Consider the following 20,492-nt stretch of genomic DNA (forward strand, 5'->3'; position numbering starts at 1 on the left):
ATAAAAAAAAAAAATACATGTTGCCCCACATTTGCGTCATGCGTTCATGTTCACAAAAAGGCTCTAGAAATTATCACAATTACAAATTTTGGATTGAGTATACTTATATTTTTGTGGATGTATAACAATTGCATAGATTACACCAGAGTTTTGTATTATGTGGTTAAAAAGAAAAATCATGGGGTGGTTTTATTGTTGAGTTTGTGTATAGTTTGGACAGGTTATTTTCTTACAAATTATTATGAATTAAAATAATTAATTTTTTTAAATAAGTTAAATTTTATTTTTGCATAATTAAGCTCTTTTGAGTTCAAATGAGCACCTAATTAATAATTTTTTTTGAAAGAAAATGTTAAATTGAAAAATAGAGAACTAAAGTGAAAAGGACGGGTAAAATAAATGGTATTTTTTTAATTTTATTTAAAAAATTTATTTTAGTCCCTCATCTTTTTTAATTATTAAGTTATTGGTCCCTTTAGTTATCAGAGATTTAATTTTGATATCAAAATTTATTCCCCTTATTTTTCAGACCTTTTTGGTTACATAATAGAGGGAGTCTTGTTGATTCCAGCATAGAGAGAAAAAGTCATAATTGATGACAATTCTGACCACAAAAATAATTGATTTGGGTGTCATAGGTTTAATTTAATGAGAGAAGTTTAACATAAGTGTTTTTTCCTCCTCCTTGGGTGTTTTTCCACCTCCTTACCCAAGGAGATGGATTTGACTAAGAAAATAATTTTGGGTTCAAGTTGATTTTGGTTTCTTGAGCTATTTTTTGGGGTTTTAAAGACTTTTAATAGGTTTATCAAAGTGTTCAATGTATTTTCTACGTGTTTTAGGTTGAAAGTAGGTTTTTTAGCAAAAATAAACTTGAGACCCTATTTTTTCCAACAATTTCTAGTCCCCGTTTGCTTATTTATCCTAAAAAAATGGATGACAGGTTGTCCATCCTTAAAAAAAAAAAATTAGGCCTAGATTTATGAGCTGGGCTAGAAGGCCCACCTCCTAGTTTTTTTTATGAAGACTGAGGCATATTGGGCCACTAGGCTTATGCATCTGGGCTCATCTGTCTTTTTTGTTTTTTTTGTGAAAAAAATAAAAATTATTGAATCCAATTGATTTCGTGAGTTAAGCTGCAGGTTTGATGGATTAATGTGTAGCATCTGGCATATTTGTTTTTACTTTAATATATTTTTTGTCACTCAATTTATAAAAAATTCAATTTAACCCTTTGTTATTGATGATCTATTTTTTTTATTTAGTTCAAAACTAAAAAATTATAATTTCATCATTTAGTATCAATGATGTGTTTTAGCTATCTTGGTCCAATACGCCTACCATGGTTGTTTTTTCTTTTAAAAAATTATTTCGTACAAAAAAATAATTCTTATACACTTTATTATCATATAATTAATTGAAAAAAAATAAATGAGATAAAAAAAAATTATTGAATCTGATAGTGCTGCGAACTTGCTTGGTTGACTCGAGTTTACTTAAGTTTTTTTTTTAAAAAAAATCAATTGCTATTTTTTACCAATTTCATCTTGAATGAATCAAGGATTTAGCTTCTCTTTTTTTTTCCAAGATTGTCCCCAAAGTTTCGGTGGTCAACCTGAGTTAACCCAAGTTAATCAAGTTTGTTTCCATTTCAATATTAAATTAAAATATCATTCAATTAAAATATTTTTTTAGAAGACATATTACCGATATTTAGATTTTTTTGGCACTTAAAAAGAATTTTTCTATGACCCGCTACGTTTCCTTTAAGAGGCCGTTTATTTTTTCTTTTCAAAATCATTTTTGAAAAGAAATAATTTTTTTATATTTTTTTTTCTTTAAATTAATATTTTTTTATATTTTAAAATTATTTTGATGTACTAATATTAAAAATATTTTTTTTAAAAAAAATATATTACTACAATTCATTTCCAAACAAAAAATATTTCCAAAAACAATAGCTTGCACGGTACAAAATGTTGTAAGACAGAAGATATGAAGGCAAGCTTAATGACTAGTTATTAGAGTGTCCCGGCGTCCCGCCATGCTAGTAATGTTCTCTTGAGCTAACCCGTGATGATGCCTTTTCAGGTGATCCCTATAACATCACTTTATTTGAACGTTTTAATTCACGTCAGGCTATCACTTAGAAAGGTAAAATCAGCCATGATGCAATGTTGGTTCTGGTTTGCATAATTAGTTTTGCTTTTCATTTTACGACCATGCTGCTGCTTGCTTGTGCATCATGTGGTTTGGATCAGTAAAACTGTGTAAACGGGTGTTAAAATTCTCAGCTTATGATTCACAAGGGATTCCCCTAGCTTTAATCTTCTTCTTTTTTCATTATAATCTCATGTGCTGATCTTAGAGGATGGTGTGACAGATTTGATATCGAATGGGATGAGGACACAAACAAGTGAATTAACTTCACTTCAGGAGAGCATATGGAGATCCTAACTAGCCATTTACTTTGGTTCAATTGTTCTACTTCTTTTAATGGTTCTACCTTTGTTTTGCCCTTAATCTTGAAGTTATGTTGCTGTGATTATCACATATGATCAGGCATGTAAATCCATCGATTTCTATCCAGAATCTGCTGGCTCTTCCAAAACTGCCTATCTCCAAGCATGTCGATGGCATCATAAACTTCCTCTAGGCTTCTGCTAGATCTTGCTTTTTTTCTTCTGGGTATCTAAAACGATCTTTACATCATATTGCTCCATTTTTCTCATCTGAAATGGTAGCTAATGCTATTGTTGTGATCATAAGTCATAACCCAATGTTCTTATGCTGCCCCACAATTGATTGCCCTTCCCGAACTCTCTTGTTGATTTCAATTCTGCTCTCTCTGCCTACGGAAATAATGTCATCTTTGTACAATGCTGATGCGCAAATATGAACTCCTGGTATTGACTATTGTACTCATGTTCTGTTGTTACTTGCACTATTGCCCTATCCAAGTTCCACAGCTGCTTATTTTGATATATGCAAATTGATTTGATACAATGACTTCTGTTAGAAATCATACTTGTTCTACCCGAATTCTTAAAGCGGATTTCTTCTATAGTTAATCTGCCTTCCTTTCCTTCTGTAACCTGCACATTCCACTGTATTTCTTGCTTCATAGGCTATTTCTTCTTTTTGTCTATTGGATGATTGCTGCTGCTTCACTGTTGAAACCATTGTATCTATAACCTACTCTCTAGATACTGAGGGGGGGCTTCTACTTTTTGATTTTGATAATACAAATCTTGGCTTATGAAAAAAAAAACATTTAGAATTTCAATTTCTGACCTTTTACGGAGGTAGTTCTTATCATATATGGAAATACTTTGTGTTTCAATTTTTTGTCATGCTTTTAGATGCCTGATTTTGTTTTTTTCTAGATCTTAAATTGTCTTCAGTGTTGCTGACTTATTTTTCTCTTGCTAATTCTTTAGGAGAGAAGAGTGGAACATCTGGGACATATCATGGCATAATTATAAGATTTGACTATTCTAAAATTTTCATTGCAGGTTGAGGAGTAACCGAGTCAACTCAACCTTTAATTTAAAAAAGTAAACCAAAATAATATTGTTTTGATAAAAGAAAGTTTTTACATTCATAAGAAAAGATATATTCTAAGTCAGCGGCTCGCGGTTCACCAGATTGACCAACTTGTAAAGTTCTTACAAGATTGTGTCAGTTATGTAGAGGTACACGAATTGAAGTTGAAGGACAACAGGTTGAATTCGGCATGGTCCAAGAAATGCAGCATGTGTTCTGTAAACAAAGTTCTTTGCTTCCTTTTTTTTCCTTCTTCTATATTTTCTTTCTGGAATGTATCTTTTGAGCTCATTAGTGAGAGGGATGATTGCCACGTTGCCACCAATGCAGAGGAAATATAGTAACTCGAGAAAAGAAGGCAATGGAGGTGCATGTCGAGAAGGGGAGGCAACATGGCCAGAAAATAGTTCTTGAAGGTCAAGTTGATAGAACTACAGGTACAGTGAGATTGCATTTCTGAAATTGGGCATTGTCTCCTCTCCTAAAACATCTGGGAAATGAGAAGAAAAGGATGGGGAGGAGCCGATTGGGCATGTTCCCATTTCTGTCATCTTCAACTCCAACGAGGCAAATAGCACCAGCTTGGCGTATTTCAAGGTCCCAGCAATTGAAAAGCATAAGCACAGCAGCAATGCAGACGCATGAACAGGCCAACAGAGCAGGCCCATCATACAAGCCCAGCCATTCATCGTCTCCATTACAAAATTGATCAGAACTAGGGAGGTCTGTTATTGTTCCGTTGCCTTGCATTTTCAAAAGGAGGAGCATTTATTATGCACAAAACAAGCAAAAACGAAAATGGAAGCAAGTACACTTGTTTTGTTTATTAGCTAGGACGGGCAAATTTATATTTTACAAGAACCCGTCAAAAAAATAGACAACAAGATAACCAAAGCTCTCCCACCACAAAAAAAAAAAAAGAATACAAATAGTTTAAGCAGCTACGAGACCATAATGTAATTCAGGTGGCTAAAGAGAAGAAGTGCCGCCAAGGCCATGATGCAAGAGATTATGAGAAATGTGATCCCTTGCCTGTATTGCACTAGCGGATCTAAGACTATTCTCAGGGATCATAACATCGTCGAAAAGATCAAACTTCAGCTCTGGACCCATCTCCTCGTTTCTCATCTCACAAATGTTATGCAGCACACAACAAGCTCCAAGAACCGCAGGCAAGTCCTGGAGCTTAACTTCAGTTCTTTTTTGCAAGCATGACCACCTCCCTTTCAATCTAGCAAATGCCTCTTTAGAGACCCTTTGAATCTCCCCGATCTTCTCATTGAAAGTATGTTGTGTCCATGTCAGATTTTGGTGTGTGTAAGGCACCAGAACCCAATCCATCAAAGGGAGTCCAGAATTCCCAACTAGCCAAACATTCTTCAAATCCCCTCTACTAGCCCTCTTAAACAAAGCAGACTCCTCCAACACTTTATCATCGGGCATTGAACCAGGATAACCAATGCAAACATCAGTGAAAACACCTCTAGGATCCACAACTCCCTGAACTGTCATAGAATACGATGTCTTCTGATGCCTCTCAGTATGCCTCCTGTTGTAATAAGCTGACACGTTAACCTTCGGAGCAATAATTGGTACGTGAGTAGTGTACACTGATCCACCAACATTAGGTACCCCTGACATTGATTCAAACTCTCCCTTGATCATCTTCATTTTCTCCTCATCAGGCCATTGAACGAACTTCTGCATCAAGACATTCTTTATGGCGGAGCAAACTTCCAGAACCAGCTTATGACAAGTAGAGATCCCCAATCCAAACCGCTTGGACACAAGCCTTAAAGGCTCACCGGTAGCGAGCCTCCAGATACAAACAGCAATGCGTTGGCGAACCGGAATGGCATCACGCAACATTGTGTTTTTCTTGGTCACGGCAGAATCCAACTCCATGCAAATCAAATCAAACGTGGCCTTGCTCATCCGAAATGCCTTTCGGAACTCCTCATCAGGAAAATCAGGGTGGTTACACTTGTCCCACCAATCCTTTGACCTATCCTTCACCCATAAACGCCGATGTTGTTGCTGCTGGCCTGACCCTCCTCCTCCCGGCCCACTTGAAGGCAGTGCAGTTTCAGTTACAGCCGCGGCAGTCGCAACCTCAGAAGCAGCACGGCGAGCACGTTTAGTTCTTGTATGATCCATCTCGTCTAGATCGGAAAAATTGGCCTCCAGGTCAGAGCGGTAGTCATTCATTGCTACAACTTTTTGCTTATGATTCCAATCGAGAGCAGCCTTGTCTAGTTGCGACTCAATGGCCCACTGCTGGTATTCTTGTTTTTCCTCCTCATCCAATAAAATAAGAGAGCTGAGGATGTCGCTCATTACTGAATTATTATTGCTGCTCTTGATTTTCTTCCATCCACTTTCATCCTCCTCGCCATCCTTTCTTCGCCTCTTTAAATGAGCGTTGCTGTTGGTTGCCAAGGTGTTGCTGTCAATGTCTTGGAAGAGACTGTACAAATGTGAAATCTCTTCTTGATTAAGAAATGGGAAAGGCGATATTTCCATAACAAACAAGAGATGGTGCGAGAAAAAAAGATTAGATAGTGTTTGATTAAATGCTTGACCGATAGAGAGAAAAGAGATGTGAATTCAGATGTTTTCAGACTGGGATCCAGGGATTATTTGTAGTGGAGGGTGGACGGTGAGCGTGTGAACGCGGTGACAGATGCTTTTGACGGAGACTTGACTTTTGGATTTGTTTATGCTGTTAAGTTTTTACGCGTTAGAGACTTAGAGGGCGGGCTGGTGGCCGTTTGGGTGCGTTGATGGATTTAGAATTTTCAATGTTCTAAGGAATAGCAAAGGAAAACGTTGGGAAATAAGAGGATGGTTTGTGGAAGTTTCGTCGCTTGTCCTTGATGGGTTAAAACCTCCCTCCTCCAGCCCAGTCTATGGCATGGCCGAATGCTTGTAGCCCAGTATATTGGCATGGCCCAGTGGCATGGTCTCTAAGGAATAGGAAAGGCTTTTATCCTTAAAATAATATCATTTTTAATAAAAATAATTTATTTGGATTGAATCATGAAAAGCGTGTTTGGTATTGCGGTAGCTATTGTGGTTGTGGTTTGAAAAAAATTATTTCATAAAAAGTAATTTTAGTTGAAGTTGGTTTAAAAAAATAGGTGTTTGGTTAAAACTGTGGTTGAAATTGAGGTTGAACAAAAAGTAGTTTAATGTGTTTGGTTAAGAATGCTTTTGAAATTGAGGTTATAAAATAATTTAATATATATATATATATATTAATATTAATGGTTTTTAATTTAAATATTGTAGATTTAACTATTGTTATTACATCGTGAAATAAATTATACTTTATATAAAAAAAATTATTGTTCCATTAAACTATCTATAATTTTATTACATACAAAATTCATCCGACAAGAACTACAATTTCAATGATTTTTAGAGCGTGCAATAAAATTAGATAAAATATTATCAGGAATAAAATTGAGATTATAGTACGAATAAATTTAATTCAACTTAAACTATTTTTTTTAAAAAAAATAAAAATTACTATCACATTCACGTGAACAATGCGAGTGAAATCAATTAACTGCACTGATTTTTCAAAAAAAAAATTGTTAACTAGTTTTTCTATAAAAAAAACATGTTTAAGTGAACAGTGCGAGTGAATTAAAATTCACTCGCACTGTTAGAGGGATGCTGCACTGTTCACTGAACAGTGTAGCATGGTGCAGCCGCGAGAAGCAAGTAGGACCTGCTTTTGATTTCCATGCGTTTCAAACGCATAATTTGGTGAGACCCATGAATAGAAACTTACGTTTTTTTATTACCAAACATTGTTGCATCTGCATTTTAAGCAAAACGCAGACGCAACAACGTAGACAAACATGCTCTAATTCAGGTTTAGTTTTTTTCCGAGTTAGTTCCCAAAAGAACTTGACAATTATGATTGTTGGTTGAAACCGTCAAATCAAAAGGCTTTTTTTTAAAGCTAGAAGCACTTTTAGGTCTCTAGCTCCGATTTAGTAATGCATTAAAAAAATGTTATTTTAATGTTATTTTAGTAATTTTAATATTAATAATATATATATATATAAAAAAAAAAAAACACCACACGTTTCGGTATCAATAATAATAACTGCAATAGTAAAGGACAGGGAAGTATCTTGATGAATACACATAAAGAGATAACCTCTCAATTGACTTATCATTTTCATGGTATGAGATTGTGCTTGATGTTAGAAAGTGTGATTGCAATTATTTTTTAAAATATTTTTTATTTGAAAATATATTAAAATAATATTAAAAAAAATTATTTTTAATATCAGCACATCAAAATAATTTGAAAACACTAAAAAAAAATAAATTTAAAATAAAAAAAAATAAATTCTTTCAAAAACACTTTTTAAACAAACTTACCTTACATAGTTGTGTACTTATCTTTACAATTGTTAGCCCTTTCCTAATTTGATGAAACTTATTAATTAACTTCCTTGCTTCTTAAATTATATCTTTATTCCGTACATTTTAATTAATATTTTTTATAAAAAAAATAGAGCTCGAGGAGAAATAGGTGACGTGGTAAAGTTTTATTAGAAAAAAGAGTCATTTCTGAATTTAAAAAAAAAATTAAGTATGGTCGATATTGGTCAAAGGTCCGTGCAATTATTGTTAATATTAGTAGGGATTGATTATTTATTTTTGATGAATTAGAGGGATTAAATTATAATTACTTGGAAAAACGTTTCCTTTTTTTTTTTTTTTGAGTTGTTTTGTTTTGTGGAAGTAAATTATGAATCGTGTATGAAATTAAACCACAAAAAATAGTAAAAAAATAATATTTATTAAATTTAAACCCCTCACCAAAAGTCCAAAACCCTGCTTAAACCCAAAGACCTAATCATTTATGAGCTTCTAGAGAGCGAGAGAAGCCACATCGTATTTGCCACGATGAGAAGAGTTAACCACCTAGCCACCCTGAGCCGAGCCTTTTCCGGCGCGGCCTCTCATCAGCGGCTGGTTCAAGGAGCAGCAATGATAAGCACATACGCAGCTTCAAATTCTCAGTGTTTTGCATCAAGAATCGCTGAAAGTTTTAGGATATCAAATCCCCCCGTCGCACGCGGTGTTACTGGGACTATGTTTTTCTCTGTTGCGGCTTCCTCTTTGGCCCAAGAGGCGCAAGCTAAGGAAGCGCCGCCGGTGGAGAAGTTGATGCCGAAGGACGTCGTTCTTTACCAGTACGAAGCTTGCCCTTTCTGCAACAAGGTGAAAGGTACTCTATTTTTTTGCTATGTTCTATAATTGGTTTTGCAATTGGAGAATTTGGAAAATCGTTTGCCTTGTTTCGTTTTCCTAGCAAAATGAATTAAAGTTTTGAGCTTTTAGCTTACATTAAGAAAATGGGAAAATTCTCTAGAACATGAAAGTGTTGAAAATTTGAGTTCTTTTCATTTTCCTCTTTAGTTCTGATTTTTCCAGTTTTTTCACTAAAAATTAGGTCTGATTCATTGATGGGAATTAATGAGGATAAACGATTTGATACACTATCCAATTTCCAGTTCTATTCAGCCAAATTGTCAGGTAGGGATGGATTTGTAGGGGGTGTCTGGAGTGTGTTACAGTGGTATTGGTTTTTCTTGTTTTTCGCTTCTAAATATATTAAAAAATTATTTTTAATATTAATACACTAAAATAATTAAAAAACATAAAAAATAATAATTTTAAATAAAAAAATTAATTTTAGCCGATTTTGTTTGGATCAAACTTCCGAACAGGGGCTTAATGTGGTAAAATTGAGTACTATAAGGGTGTGTTAGTCATTGTAGTCCGTTGAGGTTGAAATTGCATTTTACCACAACCATAATTTTTTGAAAGTGTTGGTTAATTAATACAAACCATAGTTTTGCATAGTCCTAATGAAAAAACTCTTTCTTAAACCTATTTTTTCAAACCACAGCTACAAAAGCTAATGCAATGTTAAACACACACTAAAACTCGCTTTTATTGGTTTATTTTGCAATAGATATACTAAAAGGCTTTTGTTGGGGTGAAGTATTTTGCCTTCTTACAGACAATGGATTTCTATGAAACGAATGCATATAGCTGAACTCCTGTGGAGGTAATTGAGTATACTTAAGACAGTTTTTTGCCATGAATAGTAGCATATTGAGCAAGATGAATGCAAGTTCAAAAGGTTTACAGGGTAGTTATTTTCTGTCCTGACGCAGGTAATAGAGTTGGTTTAAGGGTTTAGGCAGAGCTGTTAAGTTCTGTCTCCTTAATTATTATCTACACTGTGTACATAGTTTCTTAACTTTGTTTGCCTTTTCTTCTCTCAGCGTTTTTGGATTACTACAATATACCATACAAAGTTGTGGAAGTCAACCCCATCAACAAAAAGGAGATCAAGTGGTCTGATTACAAAAAGGTGCCTATACTGAAAATTGATGGAGAACAGATGGTTGATTCTTCAGGTCACTGGGCATTTCCTTGCCAATTACTATTTTTTTTTCTAGAATGTCTGTGGTTAAACTGCTCAGTCTCTGTGTGGTGCATGGCAGAGAAAACAAGCACCAAATTTGTGCCATATTTATTTTTACTATAACTGTAAACTTATATGTTTTATTTATACTCTTACAGATATAGTTGATAAATTGTTTCAAAGGATACATCCAGACAATTCTGTCACAGACAGTGATGAAGAAAGGCAATGGCGTGGGTATGGTTGCATTTCCTACACTTAACTTTTTAGGCAATTACTGGCTTAAAATATACATAAATGAGAATTGACTATATATACAAGTTATTTTCTCAGTGCTATGGTACCTTGTCTGTACAAATTGCTTGTTGCCATATTTTCAAACATTCTAGTATTATTACATGTTTTCGTTTGTTGCCACGCTTTGCTTTGGCAAACAATCTCTTGAAACTGATATTGCAAAAATTTGTGATGTAGGTGGGTGGACAATCACTTGGTGCATGTTTTGTCACCAAACATATATCGATCAGTTTCTGAAGCTCTTGAATCATTTGACTATATCACCACCCATGGTAGGATAGCAGGCTAATCTCATTATAACTCTTCACTTGATCCATCTCGATAATGTTTCATTTGGTTAAGTTTTTACATCATTTTGTTATGAATCCTTAGTTTAGCTAACTGATTCTCTCTTATGATGCTTTCATCAAATCCAGGCAATTTCAGCTTCACGGAGAGGTTGGTAGCCAAGTATGCTGGTGCTACAGCAATGTACTTTGTGTCGAAGAAGCTGAAGAAGAGACATAACATTACTGATGAACGTGCAGCCTTGTATGGTGCTGCAGAGACATGGGTGGATGCTTTGAAGGGTCGCCAATATCTTGGTCAGTGTTTCTTTTTTCATCAATGGTGATCTTGCTCGGCATTCTAATTTGTTACAGTGTGAGATTTTTCTCTGGCGAGAACCATTGACTGGTCTGTTGTATTTCTTCTTAACAGGTGGCTTAAAACCTAACCTAGCTGATCTTGCTGTTTTCAGCGTCCTAAGGCCCATCCGATACTTGAAGTCCGGTAAAGATATGGTGGAGCATACCCGTATCGGTGAGTGGTACTCTCGAATGGAAAATGCAGTTGGCGAGCCTAGTAGAATTAAGGCATAAAGGCATAGCAGATGGTTGATTTTATTCATTGAATGAATGATGTTCGACCTTAGGGGCGCAGATGGGAGTTAAATGAGATAAAATAACACACAAAGAATTGGTTTTACTGCTAGTTAAAAAATTGCAGATCTTGAACCGTATCATTATGTTATGGATATGGGAAAATAAATTTGCCATTCTCGGTGATCATCGTCGTGGTAGTTCCCCTAACATCCATCCATCAAGCAAGAGGCATATACTATCATGAAGGAACTATTTTGTTTCATTAAAAAAAACTAAACCTTGTAACCTTTTTACTATTGAAGATGCACTATTTACTCTCTTATTCATATATATCATTGTTGATTGTAATTTGATTTTTAAATTTTTATTTTGCACAATTGAGCTTTTTTAAGCTCAAATTGGCATCTAATTGTATTTTTTTTAAGAGATGATTGGGTTTAAAGATATAAAACGAAAGTGAAAAAAACTGAAAAATAAGTTGTAACTTTGAATTTTATAAAAAAAAATTATTTTGGTTTTTTTTTAATATAGGTGATCAAGTTCTTTTAGTTATTAAAAATTCAATTTTAATAATTTATTTTTTCTATTTTCTAGTTTTTTTAAATTCAAGAGGAGAGGACTAAAAGCTTATGGTGGTGAATAAGATTGGAGTATGTTTGGAAGCTATGTATCATATTATGGATTCGGGTTATTAATTTGATTTGTTTTTGTGTTTTAAAAATATATTTTAAATAATTTAAATTTTTTTATTTTAAATAAGTTTTTTATATTTTTAAATGATTTTGATATGCTGTTATTAAAAAAATTAATTTTTTTTTTTATCTCAGATCACATTCATGCAGATATTTTTGGGTAATTTAATTAATTTACCCACGCTAATCCTGACTGCCAGTTGGGCCGGCGTTTCTGTTAAGGCCTTAACGATACTCTGGAAAACCCGTACACTCCAGCTTTTCACCTTGGTCAATCAACTTTCCAGTTCGACATCATTGAGTGCTTTTACAGCTAAACACCGTTTAGGCAGGCAACTCTAATCACAGAAAAAGCTTTGCCTTTGCGTGTAAAAGGGTTAGCTAAAGGCCTAACACACCATTCTATTCATCGGTTAAAACTGCCATCTGGCTCTTTACAAAAATTTACAGAGCCTTGAGCTACCTGTGTTATCTGAACGCTCTCTCATAATTACCTTGTCGATGCAGTAATAATCAAGGGAAGGCCAGAATTGATTCTCAGTAAAAAAACCGAGAAACAAGAATCCTGGCAATTAACTGTTCGTTATCTTAGCGGCATCATCACAGCTGTTATTCTCCTCGAGAGTTATTGTAACGGACAACTCATGCAAGTAGCTCCAATCTTGCACATCTCACGGACTTATATTACCTGTTATCATGTCATTGGTGGTGGCCATGGTTTGTTTTTGTGTTTAAATATTTATTTGGATGTTTTAAAAAAATATGTTTAGTTTTTAAAAATTATTAAATTTATATTTTTGTAGTACTTTTTAATTTTTATGTACTGATATAAGAAATAAATAAAATAAAATAAAATAAAATAATATTTTAATATATTTTAACTAAAAAATAATTTTAAAAAATATTATACATCACGTATCAGAGACACTTAATGTATTTCTAGAATTTTCAAATCATTGTTGGTTCTGTATTTATAAGATTCAATTCATGTATCTATTACATTATTGATGCACAATGCACAACTAGGCATGTTTTTATTTTTATCCTAAAAAAGAGCGTGTTTTATTTACTTACATAATTAATGCACATTAACAAATAAAAAAATCCTTTTATTTATTTTTTATAATTAACTCCTTTTTATTTATAATTTTTAAGATCTGTATGTTATCCATTTACAAGAAGATTTTATAATAAAAGATTAGGTTACAGTATACATTCAAATAAATTAAGAGAATTTTTTAATCATAATTCTTAATTTTTATTATTATTCATTGTAATCGTATAAAAGGATTTGATATATCTAATACATGATTATTAATTAAAACATGCTTATGATTAATTAATTAACCGGCTAATGTAATGTCTGATGCTAGAAAATGTATTTATAAGATTACTGGAAAAAGGTAATAATCTAAATTGACTTGTGTTTTTATTTCAAATTAATATTTTTTTGGTGTTTTCAAATCATTTCAATGTGCTGATAACAAAAATAATTTTTAAAAAATAAAAAATATTATTTTAATGCATTTCCGAGCGAAAAAGCACATTGAAAAGCAACCACAACCATACTTTTAAAATACTTCCACAAGCTAGCGTGGAGAATTGTTTTTAGCATCATGTATTTTTAAAAAATATTTTTTAATTAAAAATATATTAAAATAATATTTTTATTTTTATTTTTTATATTAACACATCGAGATCATCAAAAAAAAAATTAAAAAAATATTTTGATATCTTTTCTATATGAGAAACAATTTAAAAAATGCTTTGAAAAAATAGAAGTTAGCACCATGAAAAAAGGCACTAAAAAATTCTTCAATATTTGATTCCTCCTTGTCAGGTAAAAACCTAAAAGGCATGGGGTTTTATTGCTGAGCCGACATTGTTTACAAACTCATAAACACACTGTTGATATACTATGCATTTTTAATAGTTCATTTTGGTCCTTAAAGTTTTATTCTGTGCGATTTAATCCTAATATAAGGCCAATTGCGTTTGAATTCTCAGTCAATGGTGGAACTAAAAGAAGAGGGACCAGAATGAAAAAGACATCATACATTAGTGGCATGCCAGAGATTGGATGAAAAATACATCAAGGTCCTCAGTGTTTAAAAATAACACGGTGTTTACAATTTAGTCCCTTTATTTTTAAAAAAAAGTTATACATAAATTCACTTGTGTTATTTTTTGGTTCATGGACAAATAAATGGGGGAGAGTGAGATTGTTGAATTCCATTGATAAGAGGAAAAGTCATTGTTCACTCAATTTCTAACCACCAAAACGGGTTTTCTTGGTGTCTACGAGTTCCGTCAAATGAGAAAGGATTCATGGTGGTTATTAAGAGTCTCGATGTTGCATGAAAGACTAGATCTGAATCGAGAAAGACAACTAAATCGGTTTGATTCTAGGTTTTTTTGACTATTTTTTCGAGTATTTGGAGTTTATGGAATTGTTTGTGAGTGTTATAAGGGTGTTAATAAAATTTTTTTTTTTTTGTTGAAACAACTTGAAGATTAGGTTTTTTAGGCAAAATACTAGCTGCATGATTTTTCAGACACCACTGTGGTGGTCGAATTCTGAGATTGCAAATGACACGTCATATACCTTGATAGGCGACATGTCAACTATTTGCTTTATTTCTCAAAAAATAGTCATCAACCCCTTTAAAATATTTTTTTTAAAAAAAAATAAGCTCACGCCCTGCTTTTGGACTCTTCATTCCAGTGGCTTGGGCACTGGGCCATAGGCCCGCAAGTTTGAGTGCCTCCTTTTTTAAAAAAATATATATAATATAAATTTAAGGGAAAGAAATATTGAACCTGATTGAATTCATGGTTCAAGTCACGAGTTTCATAAGTTAAGCCACGACAATCGAACTATTTTTTTATATTGCTTTTTTTACGGATATCTTTTATATATATATTTTTGAAATAATCTTCAAATTTATGTTTTGATTAATATCCCTCATATGTGAATTTGTTTCTTATTTTTTTTATATATATATTGTTTTTTGGTGTTAGTGTGTGCATTTAATTTTTGAAAATATCATTTTGATTTGTCTATAATCTTTTATTATTATTTTGTATATAAGAACTTTATTTTTGGAAATAATAGTTTTGATATGTTTAGTCTTATATAATATTTTTTTCATTTTTATTTTATTTACTCAATTTAATATGTACGTCTATTTTCAATATCATTTGACTAAATAAAAAAATAATTTAATAAATAAATTCAATAAACATAATTGGATGAATATCATGTTTTTTCAAGATTAAATATCTTGATCTATACTTGTCTTTTGATTTTTTTCAATTTTATTTTTAGTATCGCTAGTATATGTATATATATATTATTAATATATATAGTTCTTGATTTATTTTATCATTTGTATATATGAATTTTTTAATTTATATTTAATATTTTTATGAAAAAAATGTGTAAAAAAAATGCAAGTATTTTTTTTTTGACCCGATGAAACAGATGTCAAATAGCTAGTAACGTAAAGTCTGACTCTTTTACGCCTTATCGGAGTGAATTTCTCCCTCAACACCACCTCGTCTCCTCTCTCCTCTGGCCCGATACTTCTGCGACTCCCTGTCCGAGTCAAAAAACTGCATGTGTACGTTGTTGCTTAGCGCCGCCCCCCCACCCCCTCTTTCTCATTAATGTTTTTTTTTTTTTTTTCTAAATCATTTCTCTCCATCCCAATCCTAAAAACTAATTTTTTAATCATCCCAGAGCCCCTACTCCCCGGGAAAGTTGTTAGTTTTTAAGTAGCGTTTAACAGAAATTAGATTTTTTTAATTAGTTTTTTTAATATTTTTAAATTATTTTAGTATGCTAATATAAAAATAATTTTTTAAAAATATATTATTTTAATACATTTTAAAACAAAAATATTTAAAAAATAATTAATAACACAATATTAAACACTGCCCTAAAGAATTCATGGTTTGCAATTATTTAGGTTTTAACTTAAATTTGGGAAAGTTATAGGCTATATTGTGGCTGTGGTTTTTAGCTGTAAGGATAATTTTTAGCTGGATATAGTTTCTGAAGACTACAAATTATAATTTATGAGAATAACAAATAAGAGAGTATGATATTAGTTAAATTAATGATTCCCGAATGGGCACTTATTTCAATCAATTCTTTGGTTTTCCATTTTTAGTTCCTTAATTACACCATCACAAACAAATAATATCCATAAAGCTCATTAATTAATTATAATCAAATTTAATTAGATTTGGTCAGTTTTCGAGTCTCTATCTCTCTCTCTCTCTCTCTCTATATATATATATATAAACAATCCACGGATTCCTCTCTTTAATCTTTATGGTCTCTTTCAGTTAAATCAGAGGGGGGAAAAAACAAAGCAAAAAAGAAGGCAAAGGTTATGCCATAAAGAGAGAGCGTGCCTTTAGAGAGAGATGAAAGATCATGCATCTCATCTGATATAACAGCAAGCAAGAACCCTCTAGCTTTAACCTACCCTCATTGCGTATCCGTTGTGATTTCATGGTATTGTTATTTATTAATAGCTTGGTCATGAAAGCTGTGAATTGAAGGGGACGTTTTTGGTGTTTGTTGTTTCCTTTCTCAATTTCTTTCACTAGTAATTGTCATGGCTGTTCAAGCACAGTTGTATCCAGAAAGACTTGGCCTTTTGCCTATGTGTGGCATGCAGGATTGCTTCTTTAATAATCCTGTTTCAGGGCTTGAGCCTGGTCTTGGTTTTGTTTTTCAAGAGACTCAACAGCAGAGTCTCTTCCTTGAACATCATAGCTCTCAAAACTTTGGTTTTGATTGTAATATTGGCGCTGCTTCTTCTACGACTCGTGATAGTTCTCTCTCCATGTCTCTTTCTCAATATTTGGATGTCCAGCTTGACATGCAAAGGCGAGAAGTTGATTGCATGCTTCAATTTCAGGTAAGAATGTAACTGGGCTTCGTTGTTTCGTCTTTTCCAAGTTCTGGTTTTGGTTTCTTTTTTGTGTGATTTTATTGAAATGAAGGTTAAATTCTAAAAACTAACGATAATTTTCTTAATCAAATGCAGGCTGGGAGATTAAGAACTATTTTGCAACAGCAAAGGAAGCAACAGCTTGGAATCACACTTAAGAGTGTAGAATCAAAGGTATCCTCTTTGATAAGGCAAAAAGAAGAGGACTTGGCACAAGCAACAAAGAAAACCATGGAGCTTGAGGTCTGCCTGAGAAAAGTAGAGCTGGAGAGTGAACGATGTCAGAGAGTAGCAAGAGAAAAGGAAGCAATGGTCGTTGATTTAAGCAAGTCGCTTGAACAACTCAGAGGAAGACTGGTCATGGCCAGCAATGAAGTCCAAGATGCAGAGTCCTTTTGTTGTGGCACATGTGATAGAGAGCAGGATCAAGAAAGCCAAAAAAGGATGGTTTGCAAAGGGTGCAATTCCAGGAGCTCGTGCATTATCTTTCTCCCTTGCAGGCACCTCTGCTCGTGCAAGTCTTGCGACGCTTTTCTTGGCTCCTGTCCTGTCTGTAAATCAGTGAAGGAAGCAAGCATGGAGGTTTTTTGGGTCTAACAAGGAGGGCACAAGGTAATGCAAAACAGAATAGTCAAAGGGTAAAATCTTTGGGAACATCACATGCTGTTCATACCTTCAGTGTCCAACATGATGTTTTTGGCTTTTCTCGGTCTTTGTTTACAGATTTTTTATTTTGTACTGCTAAGACCCGTATAGAAGTGAAATCAAATATGGATGATATCTGGTACAAGGCATGGCAAAGGATCCCTGCTTTAATCCTTTCTAGATTAATTAACATTTTGCCTGATTTAGCTTGAGCAGAAAGGAAAAACTTTCTATGTTTATTTTGATTTATTTATTTGGTTCTTTTTACTCGGAAGCAATGCCAGCTCCGTAGCAGTAACAATGTACTCTACTTTAACTGACAGAGAGATTTTGAAAGCCATGTTTGACACCCATCAAGACACAAGAATTGAACTGTCACCGCCACAAATTTATACGTTTTTTTTCTTGTTTTTGCTAATTCCAATAAAATTATCCATTAAAGCTAGCTAGCTAGCTAAGATAAAAACTGACTACCTAACCATAAATGACTGCTCTGATCTGCACACGCCTTGTCTCAGTACCGAAATTTAAACACGGAAAAATCTAGCTGTCCTCTACTTGAGAAACCAAAGGGAAGACTTATTGGGTATACCTGCGAAACAACAGAAGCTACGCGTTGCATAGCCCTCTCTGTGGAAAAAAAGAGTTGGCTCAAAACTGCAGATGCGGACTTTGATGTTGGTTTTTATCTGTATCGTGGGGGTCCTACAGTGTTCTTCTGTCTGCTACCAGGGAAGCGTTTACGAGGGAGTGGAATGACTGTTTGGTCGGGATTTTCTGAGTTGGAACTCGTGATGGGACGGCAGCGGCATGATTTCTCCCATCGGAAAAAAAGAAAGGTTATTTAACATGTTTTGGAAGAAGTGTTTGTGTATAAATTTTTTGGTAGAATAATATAGTTTGATATATTTATTTTTATATTTTAAAAATATTTTTGAAAAACATTTTAAAAATTATTTTTTTCTTTGTTTTAATTTTTTTTATTTTCACATCATTTTAATATCTAGTATCAAAAATAAATTTTAAAAAATAAAAAATATTTTAATTCATTTTTAATTAAAAAAATACTTTAAAAAATAATTAATGTTGCAATACCCAAATGACCATTGAAAAATAATTTTTATAATAAAATCGTATAATTTTTTTAAAAAAGAGGAGATATAAAAAAAATAAAAAATAAATAAAGTGCCATTGAAACTCTAGCAACGATAGTTCCAATATTACCAAAAAATAAATTTAACACACTAGATAATGTCATCAAAGATAATCAAAGTAGATCACAAGCATTGTTAAAAAACAAATGAGACATTCACTGCCAAAAGATCTACATGTTTTCTATATTGTTGATCATATAATGATATGCCAGGTCAACAAGGTTAAACCAAATGGATTTTAAATTAACCTTTACTTGGACCCAAACTAAATTAGGAGGCTAATAAACTTGAGTCTATTTAAGTTTAATAACAATAATTTAAAGGGTGTTTGACAAAACTTTTTATTTTCTCTTTTTTAAAAGTGTTTTTGACTTGAAAAAAATATTAATGTTTTTAGTGTTTTATAAGTCAATGTCAAGAATAAAAAAAATATTTTAATGTATTTAAAAAAAACTATTTTAAAAAGTACTATCTACCAAAATCCCAAACATCCTCTTAAAATGACATGGCATTGTAATGCAACAAAAATTGAAGGCAAAGAAAAAGGTTTAGCATGTACAAGATACCAAGGATTTGTGTTATAAAATAGCCAGTTTATGATGTTATATTGATAAATTTAGATGCTGGAGGGAAAAATTAAAGGGAAAACCAAAATCTATATATATATATATAAAATGACACCTGACACTTAAGCACTTTGCATCATATAAAATAAATATTTTTTTATTTTTAAAATTAATTAATTTAAGCTAATTAATTATACATGATACTTTTTGCCAGGTTATTAAGTCAATTTGACTCAAGAGTTGACTTCTGAATTTTATAAATATATTGATTTGAAGATATATGTTTTTAAATTCCACAAGCACACTAAAGAGATATGCATTTAAACTATACATGCATATTGATATGAAATTGTATTATTTTATTTATAAATATTAATATAATATTGATAAAATAAGTTAGAAAACAATCTTTTTATCTTGTTTTTTGTATCTACAAACTCTTTATTTATATTTATTAGAAATAAAATAAAAATTCTTAAAAGACTTATCTGGGTCAACTTTACTGTACCCTGGAGTCTGTTTTTTTTTTATATATATTTTCACATCTTAAAGTCTGTTATACACACAGACTTACGTAAAAAAGAAGTGGTTTGGAGGGACTAGAGATTGTCCCTTGATCGAGGAAGTCAGATGGTCATATCTGGCTCGGCTGGCGTGGGCCTCGCTGGCATTACCGATGTGTCATGCGGATGGGCGAGCCATATTGGGCAGTGGTCACGTATACCTATCATGGCCCAGCTTTTAGGTTGGTGCTGTTGCCAGCCCAACTAGCTTCCCTGGCTTGGAACTTGTTCTGTGATATGTGGGCCCTCAATGGGCCAGAAACCTAGTAAATTACAAAATGGTGTGACTATACAACTGATAGACGTCTCTCTGTGTGTGTATAATATAGTTGATGGTAGAGGGTAGAATGGAGATACGAGTGTGAGTCATCTAAAATTAATCAAAACTAATATATTATTTAATTAACGACAAACATATTATCATATGTCTGAGTATTTTAGGAAAGATACTAGTTACATGCCCCGCGTGATGCCGCGGGTCAATTATTTTTTGCATTTTATAAAAAGTTAAGATCTAAAAATATTAGGTTTTTTTGCAAAGTTATACCCAAGAGTCTTAGGTTTAGTTGCAACGTCTAATCGAAGAGTAATATTTATAATATTAATAATAACATTAAACTTGCATGGCCTAAATTTAAGTGGGTTTGACTGCAACACCAGACCCAATAGCATTGGATGTGGGTCTAGCTGCAAGGTCGTGTCATAAATGTGTGATAATTAAATAGATTAGTTA

The 20,492-nt window shown here is 32.8% G+C and overlaps 3 protein-coding genes across 5 annotated transcripts; 2 read left to right on the plus strand and 1 right to left on the minus strand.

Annotated features, from left to right (window-relative positions):
* Positions 1 to 4,345: 4,345 nt before the first annotated feature.
* LOC7493985 (protein ALP1-like) lies at positions 4,346 to 6,167 on the minus strand. The gene has a single exon (XM_002307703.4). The coding sequence runs from the start codon at positions 6,067 to 6,069 to the stop codon at positions 4,516 to 4,518; it is 1,554 nt and encodes a 517-aa protein (XP_002307739.2). The 5' UTR covers positions 6,070 to 6,167; the 3' UTR covers positions 4,346 to 4,515.
* A 2,228-nt stretch (positions 6,168 to 8,395) lies between these two features.
* On the plus strand, positions 8,396 to 11,533 carry LOC7493986 (uncharacterized). Of its 3 annotated transcripts, none has more exons than XM_052452743.1 (6): positions 8,396 to 8,803; positions 9,870 to 10,004; positions 10,171 to 10,249; positions 10,487 to 10,581; positions 10,726 to 10,967; positions 11,049 to 11,533. In XM_052452743.1, exons 1-5 carry the CDS (start codon positions 8,479 to 8,481, stop codon positions 10,920 to 10,922), a joined length of 831 nt encoding a protein of 276 aa, XP_052308703.1. In that variant the 5' UTR covers positions 8,396 to 8,478; the 3' UTR covers positions 10,923 to 10,967; positions 11,049 to 11,533. The 3 variants fall into 3 exon arrangements, with proteins under 3 accessions (XP_052308703.1, XP_024456538.1, XP_002306945.3); XM_024600770.2 differs by having other exon boundaries at positions 8,397 to 8,803; positions 10,726 to 10,893; XM_002306909.4 differs by having other exon boundaries at positions 8,400 to 8,803; positions 10,726 to 10,893; positions 11,009 to 11,533.
* Positions 11,534 to 16,216: 4,683 nt separating this feature from the next.
* LOC7485607 (probable BOI-related E3 ubiquitin-protein ligase 2) lies at positions 16,217 to 17,812 on the plus strand. Its single transcript, XM_002306910.3, has 2 exons — positions 16,217 to 16,798; positions 16,928 to 17,812. Exons 1-2 carry the CDS (start codon positions 16,493 to 16,495, stop codon positions 17,426 to 17,428), a joined length of 807 nt encoding a protein of 268 aa, XP_002306946.2. The 5' UTR covers positions 16,217 to 16,492; the 3' UTR covers positions 17,429 to 17,812.
* The last annotated feature ends 2,680 nt before the right edge of the window (positions 17,813 to 20,492 follow it).

Source organism: Populus trichocarpa, chromosome 5 (assembly GCF_000002775.5).
Source record: "Populus trichocarpa isolate Nisqually-1 chromosome 5, P.trichocarpa_v4.1, whole genome shotgun sequence".
In the NCBI taxonomy this organism is placed as follows: Eukaryota; Viridiplantae; Streptophyta; class Magnoliopsida; order Malpighiales; family Salicaceae; genus Populus; species Populus trichocarpa.